This window comes from Chiloscyllium plagiosum, chromosome 26 (assembly GCF_004010195.1).
Source record: "Chiloscyllium plagiosum isolate BGI_BamShark_2017 chromosome 26, ASM401019v2, whole genome shotgun sequence".
Taxonomy (NCBI): Eukaryota; Metazoa; Chordata; class Chondrichthyes; order Orectolobiformes; family Hemiscylliidae; genus Chiloscyllium; species Chiloscyllium plagiosum.
Genome location: NC_057735.1, coordinates 27715243 through 27731158, shown reverse-complemented (window position 1 = coordinate 27731158; position 15916 = coordinate 27715243). Strand labels below are relative to the sequence as shown.

The 15916-nt window shown below is 40.3% G+C and overlaps 1 protein-coding gene across 2 annotated transcripts in view; it reads left to right on the top strand.

Annotated features, from left to right (window-relative positions):
• Positions 1-15916, top strand: part of LOC122563212 (peptidase inhibitor 16-like) — a 46737-nt gene that overhangs the window by 16461 nt on the left and 14360 nt on the right. The window contains exons 1-4 of one of the 2 annotated variants that reach the window (XR_006315530.1): positions 1324-1405; positions 9165-9185; positions 11535-11555; positions 14175-14195. Coding sequence is in view for 1 of the 2 variants with exons in the window: in XM_043716776.1 (XP_043572711.1) it covers positions 9165-9185; positions 11535-11555; positions 14175-14195 (63 nt within the window). In the remaining variant the exon portion in view is untranslated. Of the gene's footprint in view, positions 1-1323; positions 1406-9164; positions 9186-11534; positions 11556-14174; positions 14196-15916 lie in introns of those variants that run through there. The other variant, XM_043716776.1, reaches the window with a different exon arrangement.

The following is a 15916-nucleotide window of genomic DNA, read 5'->3' as shown; positions in this document are numbered from 1 at the left end:
ATTTCCAACGCCCCTCCTCCAACTCCCTCCTCCCTACCTTTTATCTTCTCCTGCTGAACACTCTCTGCTCATTCCTGAAGAAGGGCCTGTGCCCGAAACGTCGAATCTCCTGTTCCCTGGATGCTGCCTGACCTGCTGTGCTGTTCCAGCAATAAAGTTTCAACAGTGCTTTTTAGACCATGTAAAAATTACATACTAATTTTTAGTATATACTAATTTCTGGATCTGTAGATTGTTATGGTGCAAAAATAACCTTTAGTAGATTGATGTCCTCTTCCTGTAGCATGTGAGAAATTAGGGAGGGTTTCCCTGTTACTGAAGATTTTGTCTGCGGGAAGTGTGTTTGTTTGTGAATCCTATCAATTGCATAGATTGTTTAGAGCAACAGTTAGAGGCAAATTACAGGGGCTAGTGGGGTGTGATGGATGACAGTTGCAGGAAATGAGGTAACGCGAAGATACAGAGAGGTAGTTGGTTACCTCCAGGAAAGGTAGGAGAGGGAAGCCGGTCATGTAGGAGTCTTTGATGGCTATCCCCATCTCACACAAGTACACTATTTTGGAAAATGTAGGAGGTGATGGAGTCTCCTGGGAATATTTCACTGAAAGAGAGGTTTCTGATACCGAGAATAGCCTGAATGTAACAAGAAGTGCATCAGGTTCCAAGCGATCGATTGTGATAGGGGACTCTAGTCAGAGGCACAGACAGACGAGTCTGCAGCCAATTGTGAGACATCAGAATGGCATGTTGCATCCCTGGTACCAGGATCAAGTATATCTTGGATATGTTGCAGAATATTCTCAAAGAGGAGAGGGACCAGCAGGAAGTTATTGTACACATTGGAACTAACGACATAGGAAGAGAAAAGGATAAGATTTTAAGGAGAAAATATAGAAAGTTAGGCAGGAATTTAAAAAGGAGTTCTTCGATAGTAATATCTGAGCTTTTGGGTCGTGCTGCCGCCATTGGTGGCGAGTGAAACGCACTCGGGTTAGCCGTTAGAGGTCTGTAATTAATATGCTTTGGGGGTCGCATGTTGTGGAAATAGTGACCATCTTGTTCTACAGTAAATTCTTTCCATCCAATGGAATGGAAGTGGAGCCAGGGACGGTAAGTTCCGCCTTTGCCAATTGGTCAACCAATGGCAAACTGTTTCCTGATTGGCACCGTGTGAATGTGAACTCCGATGCCCATTGGCTGGAGCGCCTATCAATCCTGCACGCGTCTGTTAGTGGGTCGGTTCAGTTGTTGCTTGGTGTCGGCTTGGGGGAGGGAGGGGATTGAATGGGTAGATGGTGGGTCAGGTGATGAAAAGAGATTCTAGAAAATATTTTGTGTTTGGAAGGTGGGGACAGGAGGAGTCGACGTCGGGAGTGGAGGGGTGTTTGCTGAAACCTGGTTTCAGGTGGGTGTGTTGGGGACTGGGGTATGCATGGGGAGGGGTGGGGAAGATAAAGGAGTTTGTGTCTTAACAGCGAATGGAGTGGGCACCCGTTGCTGCCGACAGGAGGGAGATTCAAATGGGCCCGGGAAAATAGTTTGCTGCAGTGACGTCAGCCACCTTTTGAACCCCCTTTTCTTTGCCCCCTGCCCGCCCCCTCCACGCGCACCAGTCCCGACGTCATCGAACAGCTGAGCTGGCACGAGTGTCCAGTTGAGTTGGTGTCAGAGCCCGACACAGTGCAGTGGGAAAACAGACAAAGGCCTGAGCTGGGGACCTCCGGCCACGTCAACAATGTGCAATACCTAGTAATATGACAGCAAGGTCCAACTTGTGGAATAAAGTGCACCATTAGTATCTGCTATACATGCACAGGACGCCTTCAGCAGTAACCCAATTTAAATCGAGTGTCCGTTTTTGCGCAATGTTTTCTACCTATATTGTCTTGAGCGCTAGGCAATGGCCAACTTTTGTCTGTGGGCCTCTTTCTTTTCATTGAACATTTGTGCTGAAGTAAATAAAACAACAGTCAATTAAGAATGTACATAGCTTGTATCTAAATAAAAGCATGCTGCTGACTTAGTGCGAATTAACCACATTTATGGGACACTGGACCTAAGTAAATTCGAATGAAGTGGCTAGCTTGTTCGTAAAATCTACTCTAAATTCATGTTAAAACATATATTTACTAGTTTACTGGGGATTTGTGTTGTAACAACATATATTGTAGAAAACATTTCAAAATGGTTTCAACCAATTTCAAACTCTCTTTAACTTGGAATTCCTTTTTCTGGCTTTTGCTCACAATGAAAACATTTATGCAAGTAACCTTTTACAGAATTATGTTTCAAAGAATCTTTGTTTTCTTTTAGTTGAGATGTGTGCTTTAGTTATTGAATGCTAATGTGTCTTTTTAATAATTTATAAACTACTTAATTGGGCAAACAACTTGTTATGGCTTTTAAACATTTATGTAGTCGGAGGTTCTAAAAATAATATTCTGTATAGAAATCACTAGCAAATGTTTCTCTATTTATTTATCTACACTTCCGTTGTGCAGTGGTAAAAGTAGTGTTCCTGCTTGTGAGCCAGAAGACCTGGGTTTAAGTTCCTCCTGCTCCAGAAGTGTATAACAAAATCTCTGAACAAGTTGATTAGAACATATCTTTAAATAAACTTTAACTTGGCAAATGGGACAGGATTATTTTAGGATATGTAGTTGGCATGGATAAGTTGGACCGAAGGGTCTGTTTCTGTGCTGTGTACTCTATGAGATATCAGTGATTTGTAAGAATAATAGGGTAGTAATGGTAGGGGATTTTAATTTTCTGAACATAGAATGTGGCTGCTTCATTGTTCAGGGCTTGGGTGGACAAGAGTTTAAGTGTGTACAAAATAAATTTGGATTCCGTATTTGGATTATACTAGAAAAGATGCAAAACTTGACCTACTCTTGGGAAATAAGGCAGGGCAGGTGACCAAGGTGTCAGTGGGGGAGCACTTTGGGGCCAGTGACCATAATTCTATTCGTTTTAAAATAGTGATAGAAATGGATAGACCGGATCTAAAAGTTAAAGTTCTAAATTATAGGAAGGCCAATTTTGACGATATTAGGCCAGAACTTTCAAAAGTTGATTGGGGGTGCATGCTTGCAGGCAAGGGGATGGCTGGAAAGTGGGAAACCTTCAGAAATGAGATAACGAGAGTCCAGAGGCTGTATGTTCCTGTTACAGTGAAGTGCTTAGCTGCTAGGTATAGGGAGTGCTGGATGATTAGAGCAATTGACGTTTTGGTTATAAAAAAGAAGGAAGCATATGTCAGGTATAGACAGTAGAGATCGAGTGAATCCTTAGAAGAGTATAAAGGAAATAGGAGTATACTTAAGAGGGAAATCAGGAGGGCAAAAAGGGGACATGGCATAGCTTTGGCAAATAGGATTAATGAGAGTCCAAAGGGATTTTATAAATCCATTAAGGGCAATTAGGGAGAGAATAGAGCCCCTTAAAGATCAACAAGACTGCCTATCTGTGGAACTGCATGAGATGGGGGAGATACTAAATGAGTATTTTGCATCAGTGTTGCTGTGGGAAAGGACATGGAAGACATGGAAGGACATGGAGCGTGGGGAAAATAGTAGCAATCTCTTGATAAATGCCACCTTACAGAGGTGGAGGGGCTGGATGGCTTAAAGTGGATAAATTCCTGGGACCTGATCAGGTATATGGTAGAACAGGTATATGGTATATGGTATCCCTTGCTGAGATATTTGTACCATCAATAGCCGCAAGTGAGGTGCCAGAAGACTGGAGGTCGGCTAACGTGCTGCCACTATTTAAGAAAGGTGGTAAGAAAAAGCCAGGTATGTATAGACCAGTGAGCCTGACATCGGTGGTGGGCAAGTTGTTGGAGGAAATCATAAGGGACAGTATTTATATATATTTGAAAAGAACTGATTAAGGATAGTCAACATCCTTGTAAATCTTTGTACGTGGGAAATCATGTCTCACTAACTTGATTGAGTTTGTTGAAGAAGTAACGAAGAGGATTGATAAGGGAAGAGAAGTGGACATAATCTATATGGATTTCAGTAAGACGTTTAACCAAATTCCTCATGGGAGACTGGTTAGCAAGGCTAGATTTCATGGAATGTAGGGTAAACTGTCCACTTGGATTCAGAACTGGCTCGAAGGTAGAGACAGAGGGTGGTGGTGGAGGGTTCATTTTCAGACTGTAGGTCTGTGACTAGTGGTGTGGCACATGGATTGGTGCTGGGTCCACTGCTTTTCATCATTTATATAAATAAAGGGGCATCACGGTGGCTCAGTAGTTAGCTCTGCTGCCTCATAGGGACTCGGATTCAATTCCAGCATCAGATGGCTGTGGAGTTTGCACATTCTCCCCATGTCTATGTGGGTTTCTGCCAGTTGCTCCAGTTTCCTCCCTAAGTTGAAAGATGTAGGGATTAGGTGGATTGGCCAGGCTAAATTGCCCATAGTCTCCAGGGATGTGTAGGTTAGATGGATTAGCCATGGGAAATGCAGGATTACAGGGATACCGCAGAATGGTGAGTCTGGGTGGGATGCTGCTTGGACAGTCAATGTGGACTTATTGGGCCAAATGGCCTGTTTCCACACTATAGGAATCCAGTATAAAATAAAAAAATTGGATAAGGTATAGTGAGTGAGTTTGCTAATTACACCAACATTGGAGGTGTGATGGACAGCGAAGAATGTTACATCAGAGTACCACAGGATCTTAATCAGATGGGCCAATGAGGCAGGGGGTGACCGATGGAGTTTAATTTAGAAAAATGTGAGGTGCTGCATTTTGGAAAGGCAAATTGGGAGGAGTTATAGACTAATGTTAAGGTGCTATGGAGTGTAGCGTAACAAAGAGACTTTTGAATGCAGGTTCACAGATAGGATAGTGAAGAAGGCATTTGGTATGCTTGCCTTAATTGGTCAGTGCATTGAGTATAAGAGTTGAGAGGTCATTTTGCAGCTGTACAGGCCATTGATTCGGCCACTTTTGAAATACTGCATACAATTCCGGTTTCCCTGCTATAGGAAAGATGTTGTGCAATTTGAAAAGGTTCAAAAAAGATTTACAGGGATGCTGCTAGGTTTGGAGGATTTGAGCTATAGGGAGAGGCTGAATATACTGGGGCTATTTTCCCTGGAGCATCAGAGACTGAGGGGTGACCTTACAAAATCATGAGAGGCATGGATAGGATGAATAGCCAAAATCTTTTCCCTCGGTTGAAGGAGTTGAAAACTAGAGGGCATCGGTTTAAGATGAGAGGGGAAAGATTTAAAAGGGACCTAAGGGGCAACCTTTTCATGAAAAGGGTGGTGCATATATGGAATGAGCTGCCACAGGAAGTGGTGGATGTTGGTGCAATTATAACATTTAAAAGGCATCTGGATGGTATATGAATAGGAAGGATTTAGAAGGATATGGATCAAATGCTGGCAAAAGTGATTAGATTTATTTGGGATATTTGGTCGCATGGATGAGTTGGACTGAAGGATCTGTCTCAGTGCTGTACATCTCTATGACTTGATAACTCGATAACAGTGGCAATATGTTTGTATTAGGGTAGTTTCATGAAGTATTTACATGGAAAGAATCATTGAAGAAGAGTTGAAGAATCTGTGCATCTGTATAATGTATAGATGTTTTAACATTTCTTATGGATTTTGTAACCTTCATGAAATTTAAACTTCACGTTTGGGTGTTCTTGACTTGGTATGTTGGAGTCTTGCATGTTCTTGACGTGCTGACTGTTATCCTGAGAATCTTTCACATATTCATAGAATCCTTACAGTGTGGAAACAGGCCCTTCTGCCCAAGAAGTCCACACCAGCCCTCCGAAGAGTAACCCACCCAGACCCATTCCTCTACCCTCTATTTATCCCTGAATAATGCAGCTAATCTAAACATTCCTGAACACTATGGACAATTTAGCATGACCAGTTCACCTAATCTGCACATCATTTGATCATGGGAGGGAACCAGAGCACCCAGAGGGGACCCACGCAGACGCAGGGAGAATGTGCAAACTCCACACAGACAGTCGCCCAAGGCTGGAATCGAACCCAGGTCCCTGGCACTATGAGTGCAACAGTGCTAACCACTGAGCCACCATGCCATCCAATTATCCAAGCTTATTTTTGTACGTAATTGGATTTGATTTTCTTCGTGTTGCTCAATCTGTGTTGTGTTTTCCTCGATGTTTGAACACAACACCTGGTAAACTCTCTGGGTTGACATGTGCCTGTGTAGGATATATGACCATTACCTTTCATTCTAGATACAGAACAGGTGGTTCAACAATTGCATTTCGGTCAGCCACCATCATCAATCTTGCTGCTTACTTGAGAAATTTGTCCTAAATGTCAGAATTTGGACCAGTGATGGCTTGGCTGGATTTTCCTAACTTGTTTCCAAAACTTTTCAAATAGTTTCCAATTTGTAATGGTTTCCAATGGCTATTTTCACGGCTTACTTACATAGCTAAATATAAGAGGTATAGATCCATCCTTTGTTTAAAAATTCTAAATGTCGATAGGATATTTGCAGCCTTCCAATTCATGTTAGGCAAGTTGCTAAATTTCTTACATCCCCTGTCTTTTGCAAATGCAATTAATGTCTAGGGATTTATGGTTGTCTCTAAAAAAAAATTTGCTCACGCTAATTTTAGTTGCAGCTTTAACTTTTTATTTAAAATTGAGCACTCATGGTTTGTGTAATAATTTTTCTTTGTTCTGTGGACTTGGTACCATTTGCTCTGCTTTCAATCCTGGCAGCATCAGGAGGCGGAGAAGTCGACGTTTCAGCTATAATGGGTTACACCTGAAATGTTGACTTCGCCACCTCCTGATACTGCCTGGCTTGCCATGCTCATCCATCCTCCTGCCTATTTGGATTCCAGCATCTGCAGTTTTTTTTTTGTCGCTGTTTGCTTCCAATCCTGCTTGTCAGTTTATCATGTAGCTCAAACTTCTAACAGTGTTTATGTTTCTTAAAAAAGATCACCAGCTCTGATTTTGATTTCATATTTTGTTATGTTATTTGTAAGTAATTTTGCTTGAGTAGTATGGATTCAGGTTGCTTGAAAATTTCACACAGGTTTCCTTAACTGCCCAACCTATAGCTTGCATTTGTATCTAACCCTATACCGGTCAGAGTAAGGTAGTTACAGGGTTACAGTGAGGGCTGATGTTGCTGAGGTGTGTAGACATATTACAAAATAAACTTCCAGCAGTCTGTGGGAGAACAAACTTTAATTGTTGGAGAACCTTGGATATATTGAGAGGATTGTCTGTCCTGATAGGGAAGCAGCAACAAGAAGACTAAATGACAAAACATCAAAATCTGACTGGCAACACTGAATACAATAGGATATGCTCAGCAATTGCCAGCAGCTATTTTCACAGAATACCATTTAAAATGCAAGTAAATATCTAAAGAAAGTATTTCCTCTCAACAGAACACTAAGACCTGAACACCAAACATAATTCATGTTGAAACATCAATTCTAATATTAAATTGTGTGTACAAGAAAAATATCAATTTTTCAGAAGTTAGAATGAGGTAAAAATTAAATAATTTATATTCCTGATTCTAGAATTAATCTTTTAAATTATTGTGGTCATGTATGTCTTTGTAATACAGCAGACACAGATGAATAATAAAAACAAATTGGAAATGAAAAGAACATTTTAGAAGTGGTTTAGACTTTCTATATGTTTTATTGAGTGAGATCTAAAATGAAATTTAAAATTTGGGTACAATAATTAAAATATAACAATTAATAATAAAGGGGTGGAAATATTGGGCTAATTCTATAAATAAGTACATAAATGATCTGGAGGAAGGTATAGGTGGTCAATTAGCAAGTTTGCAGATGACATTAAGATTGGTGGAGTAGCAGATAGTGAAGGGAACTGTCAGATAATGCAGAAGAACACAAATAGTTTGGAGAATTGGGTGAAGAAATGGCAGATGGAGTTCAAGCTAGGCAAATGCGAGATGATGCATTTTAGAAGATCTAATTCACGAGCAAAATATATGGTAAATGGAAAAGCCCTGGAGAAAATTGATGTATAGAGAGATCTGGGTGTTCAGGTCCATTGTACCCTGGCAATGCAGGTCGATAGAGTTGTCAAGAAGGCTTACGGCATGTTTTCCTTTATGGGGTATTGAGTACAAGAGTTGGCAAGTCAAGTTACAGTTGTATAGGACTTTGGTTCGGCCACATTTGGAATACTGCATTCAGTTCCGGTCGCCACATTACCAAAAGGATGTGAATGCTTTGAAGAGGGTGCAGAGGAGGTTCACCAGGATGTTGCCTGGTCTGGGGGGTCAGGGGGCACTAGCAATGAAGAGAGGTTGAGTAGATGAGGATTAGAAAGATGGAGGTTGAGGGGGAGGACCTGATTAAGGTCTACAAAATCATGAGAGGAATAGACAGGGTCGATAGCAAGAAGCTTTTTCCCAGAGTGGGGTGACTCAATTACTAGAGGTTCTGAGTTCAAGGTGAGAGGGGAAATGTTTAAGAGAGATATGTGTGGAAAACTCTTTCAGTATTGCGTGCTGAGTGTCTGGAATGCGTTGCCAGTGGAGGTGGTAGAGGGGGGCATGATTGCATTACTTAAGATGTATCAAGACAGATACATGAATGGGCAAGGAGCAGAGGGAAACGGATCTTTATAAATTAGGTGACAGGTTTAGATAGAGGATTTGGATTGGTGCAGGCTTGGAGGGCCGAAAGCCCTGTAACTGTTCTGTAATTTTCTTTGTTCTTTGTTTAGCTTAACTATATATCTAATGGCATCAATTTGACCACTTGTTTACATTCTGCCAGATTTTATCTGCACAGAAATAGATGACAATGAAACTTTAACAGGGTCTGAAGAAGCCACTTAACCACATTACTTTGAAATTAGTCTCATAGAATCTAATTCTTCAGCAGCTAGTTAAAAACTGGAAAAGGGCAGTGGGTTAAAAGGTCAATAGTTATACTATGATAATGTGTTCCTTAAACTTGTTGATCCTGAGGTCAGACTTTTATTGCACCTGTGTAATGCTGTCGAAGTTTGTCATTGGCCCTAACATTACTCTCTTTCAGGTTTGAAAACTAATGTACTTTTAAATATGGCTGTTTATTTTTAAATATATTTAGAGCTGCTTTTGGAGTTTGTTTCTTTTTTTTTTGCAGCATCTAAATCAAAGGCATCAGGTAAGAAATAATGCTTTGTTGCGGATGTCTGTTGGGCAATGTGACTGATTTGAAAGCAGCCTGAAAAATTGACCAGTGTAGTGAAGCAACATTACTAATCACCCAACCTATCTGGCTGATGTGAGATCAGAATGCCTAACTTGGACCACTTCGTTGTTGCAACATTTGCTCACTTTACACTGTAAGTGGCACAGAGATGCAGGATGGGCCTTTTCTAGTTTTCCTTAAAGGTGTAGGTCGCCAAGTTATGGGTAAAGTCATTCTTTAAAGAGCTTCTTCTACTGTGAAGTAGGAGTGTTTTAGAATGAATGATGTTTTTATCTATTTATTGTCACTCACAGTTTACAGTGAATAGGACAGTAAAATACAATGAAAAGCTGCAAAAGGTGGTGTGTTCAGTTCATGGATTTGCCAGAAAGTGTTGTTGCTTTTTTTCAGGCAGGACAGAGCATTTAGTGAGCCCCACACACAAAGATTGCAGCAGCTAATGGGGAATGCCTGAGGTGTGCCCCTCGGTCTGCAACATGACAGCAGAGGCAGACCACAGGCTGTGAAGAATGAAAGCTCTATGTCATAACCTCTGCCAACCTGGAGATTGTCTCCTCCATGGTCCTTGATTGTGAAAGGATCTGGCAGGCTGTCCATTGCACCCAGCATCCCAGTGATCAGCCTTATCAGCGCTCACCTATAGTGCATTTACAGCCTTCCAATTCATGTTAGCCAAGTTGGTAGTCAGCTTTCTCACGTTCCCTGTCTTTTGCAAATATTATTGATGTCCAGGGATTTATGGTAGTCTCTAAAAAATACTTGCTTGTACTATTTTCAGTTGCAGCTTAAATATTTCTTTAAAAATCGAGTGCTCATGGTTTGTGTAATAATTTTTCTTTTTCCCTGTGAACCTGGTGTAGATGTAATTATGCTCTGCATCCAATCCTGGTTGGTGGTCTCTCATGTAGTTTTCAAGCTTCTAACAGTGTTTATGTTTCTTAAGAAAGATCACCAGCTCTGATCTTCATTTCGTAGTTTGTTATGTTGTTTGTAAGAAATTTTGATTGAGTAGCATGGATTTAGGTTGCTTGAAAATCTCACACAGGTTTCCTTAATAAATCAAACTATAGTTTGCATTTGTGGCTGACCCCATGCAGGCCAGAGTCAGGTAGTGATAGGATCACAGTGAGGGCTGATGTTGCTAAGGTGTGTAAGCACACTACAAAGTAGATTTCCAGCCGTCTGTGGGAGAACAAAATTTAATCGTTGGGGAACCCTGACTGTACTGAGAGGGTTGCATCAGGAGGTTCAAACGTCGACGTCCTGAAGAGGGATTACACCCGAAAGGTTGACTATTGCACCTCCTGAAGCTCCCTGTCTTGCTGTGTTCTTCCAGCCTCCTGCCTGTCTACTTAGGATTCCAGCATCTGCAGGTTTTTTGTCTCTGTGCTGAGAGGATTGTCAGTCCTGATCGGAAAGCAGCAACAAGAAGTCTGAATGACAAAACAACACATCACAATCTGCCTGGCAACACCAAATACAATAGAGTGCGCGCAGCAATTACGAGCAGCTATTCTCACAGAACAATACTTAAAATGCAAGTAACTGTCTGAAGAATGTAATTCCTCTACACAGAACACTAAGATCTGACCACCAAACATAATTCATTTTGAAACATCAACTCTAATATTAAACTATATATGCAAAAAAAAATCAATTTTTCAGACATTAGAATGAGGTAAAAATTAATAAATTTATATTCCTGATTCTGGAGTTATTCTTTTAAATTATTGTGCTCATGTATGACTCTGTAATACAGCAGGCACAGATGAATAATAAAAACAAATTGGAAAAGAAAAGCACATTTCAAAAGTGATTTAGATTTCCTTTTAAAAATTGGGTTCAATAATGAAAATATAATGAATAATAATAAAGTGTAGAGATATTGGGCTAATTTTAGCTTAAGTCATTTAGTAGGTAAGTAATAGCATCAATTTGACCACTTGTTTAAATTCTGCCAGATTTTATCTGCACAAAAATAGGTGAAGATTAAAATTTTGCAGGGTCTGAAGAAGCCACTTAACCATTCTTTGAAATTAGTCGCATAGAATTTAATACATCAGTAGCTATTTAAAAATTGGAAAAGGTCAGTGGGTTAAAGGGCCAATAGTTATACTACAACAATGTGTTGCTTATACCTGTTGATCCTGAGGTCAGACTATTAATGCACCCATGTAATTTTATCCAATTTTTTCACTGGTCAGGTTACTCAGGTTTGAAATCCTATGTACTCTTAAATATGGCTGTTTGCTTTTAACTATATTTAGAGCTGCTTTTGGAGTTTGTTTCTTTTCTTTGCAGCATCTAAATCAAAGGCATCAGGTAAGAAATAATGCTTTGTTGCGGATGTCTGTTGGGCAATGTGACTGATTTGAAAGCAGCCTGAAAAATTGACCAGTAGATTAATCTGTGTTGCCTCACAGTGTAGTGAAGCAACATTACTAATCACCCAACTTATCCGGCTGAAATGAGAGCACAATACCATTTGGTTGTTGCAACACTTGCTCACTTCACACTGTAAGTGGCACAGAGATGCAGGATGGGCCTTTTCTAGTTTTCCTTCAAGGTGTAGGTCGCCAAGTTATGGGTAAAATCATTTTTAAAGATACTCAGGAGTGTTTTAGAATGAATGATGATTTATCAATGTATTGTCACTCACATTTTACAGTGAATAGTACAGTAAAATACTATGAAAAGCTTCAAAAGGTGGTGTGTTCAGTTCATGGATTTGCCAGAAAGTGTTGTTTCTTTTCAGGCAGGACAGAGGATTTAGTGAGCCCCCCACACAAAGATTGCAGCAGCTAATGGGGAATGCCTGAGGTGTGTCCCTGGGTCTGCAACATGACACAGGCTGTGGAGAATGAAAGCTCTATGTCATAACCTCTGCCAACCTGGAGATTGTCTCCTCCATGGTCCTTGATTGTGAAAGGAGGTTAGAATTATTGAATGCCTACACTGTGGAAACTGGTCCCTCAGCCCAACAAGTCCACACTGAACTACCGAAGAGTAACCCATCCAGAACCATTCCCCTACCCTATATTTACCTACGAGTAATGCACCTAACCTAGACATCCCTGAACACTCTGGGTAATTTAGCATGGCCTAATTTGCACATCTTTGGACTGTGGGAGGAAACCAGAGCACCTGGAGGAAACCCACACAGACATGGGGAGAATGTGCAAACTCCACACAGACAGTTGCCCGAGGCAGGAATCAAACTCGGGTCCCTAGCACTGTGAGGCAGCAGCGCTAACCACTGGGCCACTGAGCTGTTCCTAGGTTAGGTTATCTGACAGGCCGTCCATTGCATCCAGCCTCTCAGTGGTCAGCTTTTTTTACACTCGCCTGTATGCTTACTTGCTTACATGGTCTTGCAATAGCTAAATTTAAGAAGCATAGCTCCATCATTTGTTTAAAAATTCTAAATGTTTCAGCCTTCCAATTCATGTTAGTCAAGTTGATAGTCAGCTTTCCTACATCCCCTTTCTTTTACAAATGCTTTTGATGTCCAGGGATTTATGATAGTCTCTTTAAAAAATTGCGCCTGCTAGTTTCAGTTGCAGCTTAAATCTTTTGTACAAACTCGAGTACTCATAGTTTGTGTAATAATTTTTCTTTTTGTCTGTGTACCTAGTGTAGAGGTAACTTCTGCTCTACTTTCAATCCTGCCTGTGAGCTTCTCATGTAGTTTTCAAGCATCTATCAGTGTTTATGTTTCTGAAGAAAGATCAACATGTCTGATCTTCATGTCAGAGTTTGTTATGTTGTTTGTAAGTAATTTTGATTGAGTAGCATGGATTTAGGTTGCTTGAAAATCTCACACAGGTTTCCTTAATAGCTCAAACTATAGCTTGCATTTGTGGCTGACCCCATGCAGGCCAGAGTAATGTAGTCACAGGGTCACAGTGAGGGCTGATGTTGCTGAGGTGAGTACACATACTACAAAATAGACTTCCAGCAGTCTGTGGGAGTGCAAACTTTAATTGTTGGAGAAATCTGGTTATACTGAGAGGATTGTCAGCCCTAATAGGAAAGCAGTAACAAGAACACATCAGGATCTGCCTGGCAACACCAAATATAATAGTGTGTTCAGCATTTGCTGGCAGCTATTGTCACAAAACAACGCTTAACATACAAGTTAATGTCTAAAGAAAGTAATTCCTTTCCACAGAACACAAAGATCTGAACACCAAACATAATTCATGTTGAAACATCGACTCTAATATTAAACTATATATGAGAAAAATATCAATTTTTCAGACATTAGAATGAGGTAAAAAAAACTAATTTATATTCCTGATTCTGGAATTATCCTTTTAACTTATTGTGGTCAAGAATGACTCTGTAATACAGCAGGCACAGATGAATGATAAAAACAAATTGGAAAAGAAAAGAACATTTCAAAAGTGGTTTAGACTTTCTATTTGTTTTATCGAGTGAGATATAAAATCAAATTGAAAATTTGGGTACAATATTTAAAGTATAATGAATAATAATAAAAGGATAGAGATATTGGGCTAATTTTAGCTTAACCCATTTAGTAGGTAACTAATAGCATCAATTTGACCATTTGTTTATATTCTGCCAGAATTAATCTGCACAGAAGTAGGTGAAGATTAAAATTTGGCAGGGTCTGAAGAAGCCATTTGATCACATTACATTGAAATTAGTCTCACCGAATCTAAATCTTTAGCAGCTAATTAAAAACTGACAAAGGGTAATGGGTTAAAGGGCCAACAGTCATAGTGGGGCAATGTGTTGCTTATACTTGTTGATCCTGAGGTCAGACTGTTATTGCACCTGTGTAATGTTGTACAATTTTTGTTCCCTGGCCCTAACACTACTCTCTTTCAGGTTTGAAAACTTATGCACGTTTAAATATAGCTGTTTGCTTTTAAACATGTTTAGAGTTGCTTTTGAAGTTTGTTCTTTTTTTTGCAGCATCTAGTTCAAACTCAACAGGTAAGAAATAATGTGTTGTTGTGGATTTCTGTTGGGCAATCTGACTAATTTGAAAGCAGCCTGAAAAATTGACCAGTAGATTAATCTATGTTACCTCACAATATGGCGAAGCAACATTACTAATCACCCAATCTACCTGGCTGATGTGAGACCAGAATGCCTAACTTGGACTGCTTGGTTGTTGCAACATTTGCTCACTTCACACTGTAAGTGGCACAGAGATGCAGGATGGGCCTTTTCTAGTTTTCCTTAAAGGTGTAGGTAGCCAAGTTGGTTAAGGCCATTTGAAAATAATTTCTTCTATTGCGAAATGCCTGTTGATACTCAAGGGTGTTTGAGAATGAATGATGATTTATTTATATATTGTCATTCACAGTTTACAATGAATAATATAGTAAAATACAATGACAAACTTCAAAAGGTGGTGTGTTTAGTTCATGGATTTGGCAGGCTACTCATTGCATCCAGCATCTCAGTGGTCAGCCTTATCAGCACTTGTGCTGCCCCATCACAGTCTTCAATGGAATCCCCTGCAGCAGAGCATATCTATGATCTCATTCTCCAAAGTACTAGAAAGTTAGCTATCCTGTAGCTCTGACCTGAATACAACCTTTGTGCCTGCAGGACTTACCAGGTGTGCATCCTAACCCTACACGACAAGGAGCATAGAGTTCCAATATCTGAACTGCAAGCTGAGAATGTCAGATCAAATGAAGGAGCTGCTTCAGCATTGCTGAGCTGTTAGTCACTCACTATTCCTCTTTGGGTTTCTCTGACTAGATATGCAGCCATGATTGGGTGTGTAAAACAGGAATTAAGCACCAGAAGGTCGGAATGAGAGAAGGTTTATTGCGTGAGAAGGTGAGGTCCATTCTCAGTCACATCATTTTCAGCCTGCTCATCATACCAGACAGCAGGATGTGAGTGCGCTGGGATTTGAGAAAGGCCACAAGACAGGATCATTTCTTCAGCCTTAATGTTGCCCATAATGCCAGATAACGTTAGCTTTGTTTCTGTCAGCCCTGTGGTGCAGAGAGCCATCTTGTCTGTAGAGGTCAGGAAGTGCTCTTCTCCTTTCTGATATGTGCTACCTTGTGCTGTATAAGAGGGTGTCAGTGATTGTTCACCACTGTGCTTTGGTGATAATCCTGCCACAGCTTAATAGCTGGAGATATATGTAAGTAGAGGCTATGACATTTGCAGCTTTGATTGGTATGTAAGAGTGAAATAGAGCATCAGAATGTTGGGTGTGGTCACCTTTGTGTGCAGTGCATGCATAAGCATCCAGAGTCATATTTTTCAAGCAAAAGCCTGATTATTGTGATCTCTTCTATGTATTTGGAACTCATTGCTTCATTGTTGCTTTTGGGAGTGATGGCATCAGGCCAGTGAAAATAATTTGCAAATTTTGTGAGTTATAAAAGAGTAACTGGAAGAGGGCCAAATTGACACAAAGTAAGAAAGAGAGAAAGAGGGAGAAATCCAGGCTGCAAAATTTAGACATTATGATTTTAGCACAACAAGTGCCATTTTGGAACCACTACACTTCCACTACAACCCCTGTTGAATGCTATCTTGGTAAGAGCATCAGCTTAGACATTAGGAGTATGCACCAAAGGTTTGCAGAGTTGACATCAGTCAGTGTCTAAGGCACATTTGACCACATTTTCTCTCTTGTACTTTAAGTAATGACTTATCTTAAACATACCCAGCTGAGGATA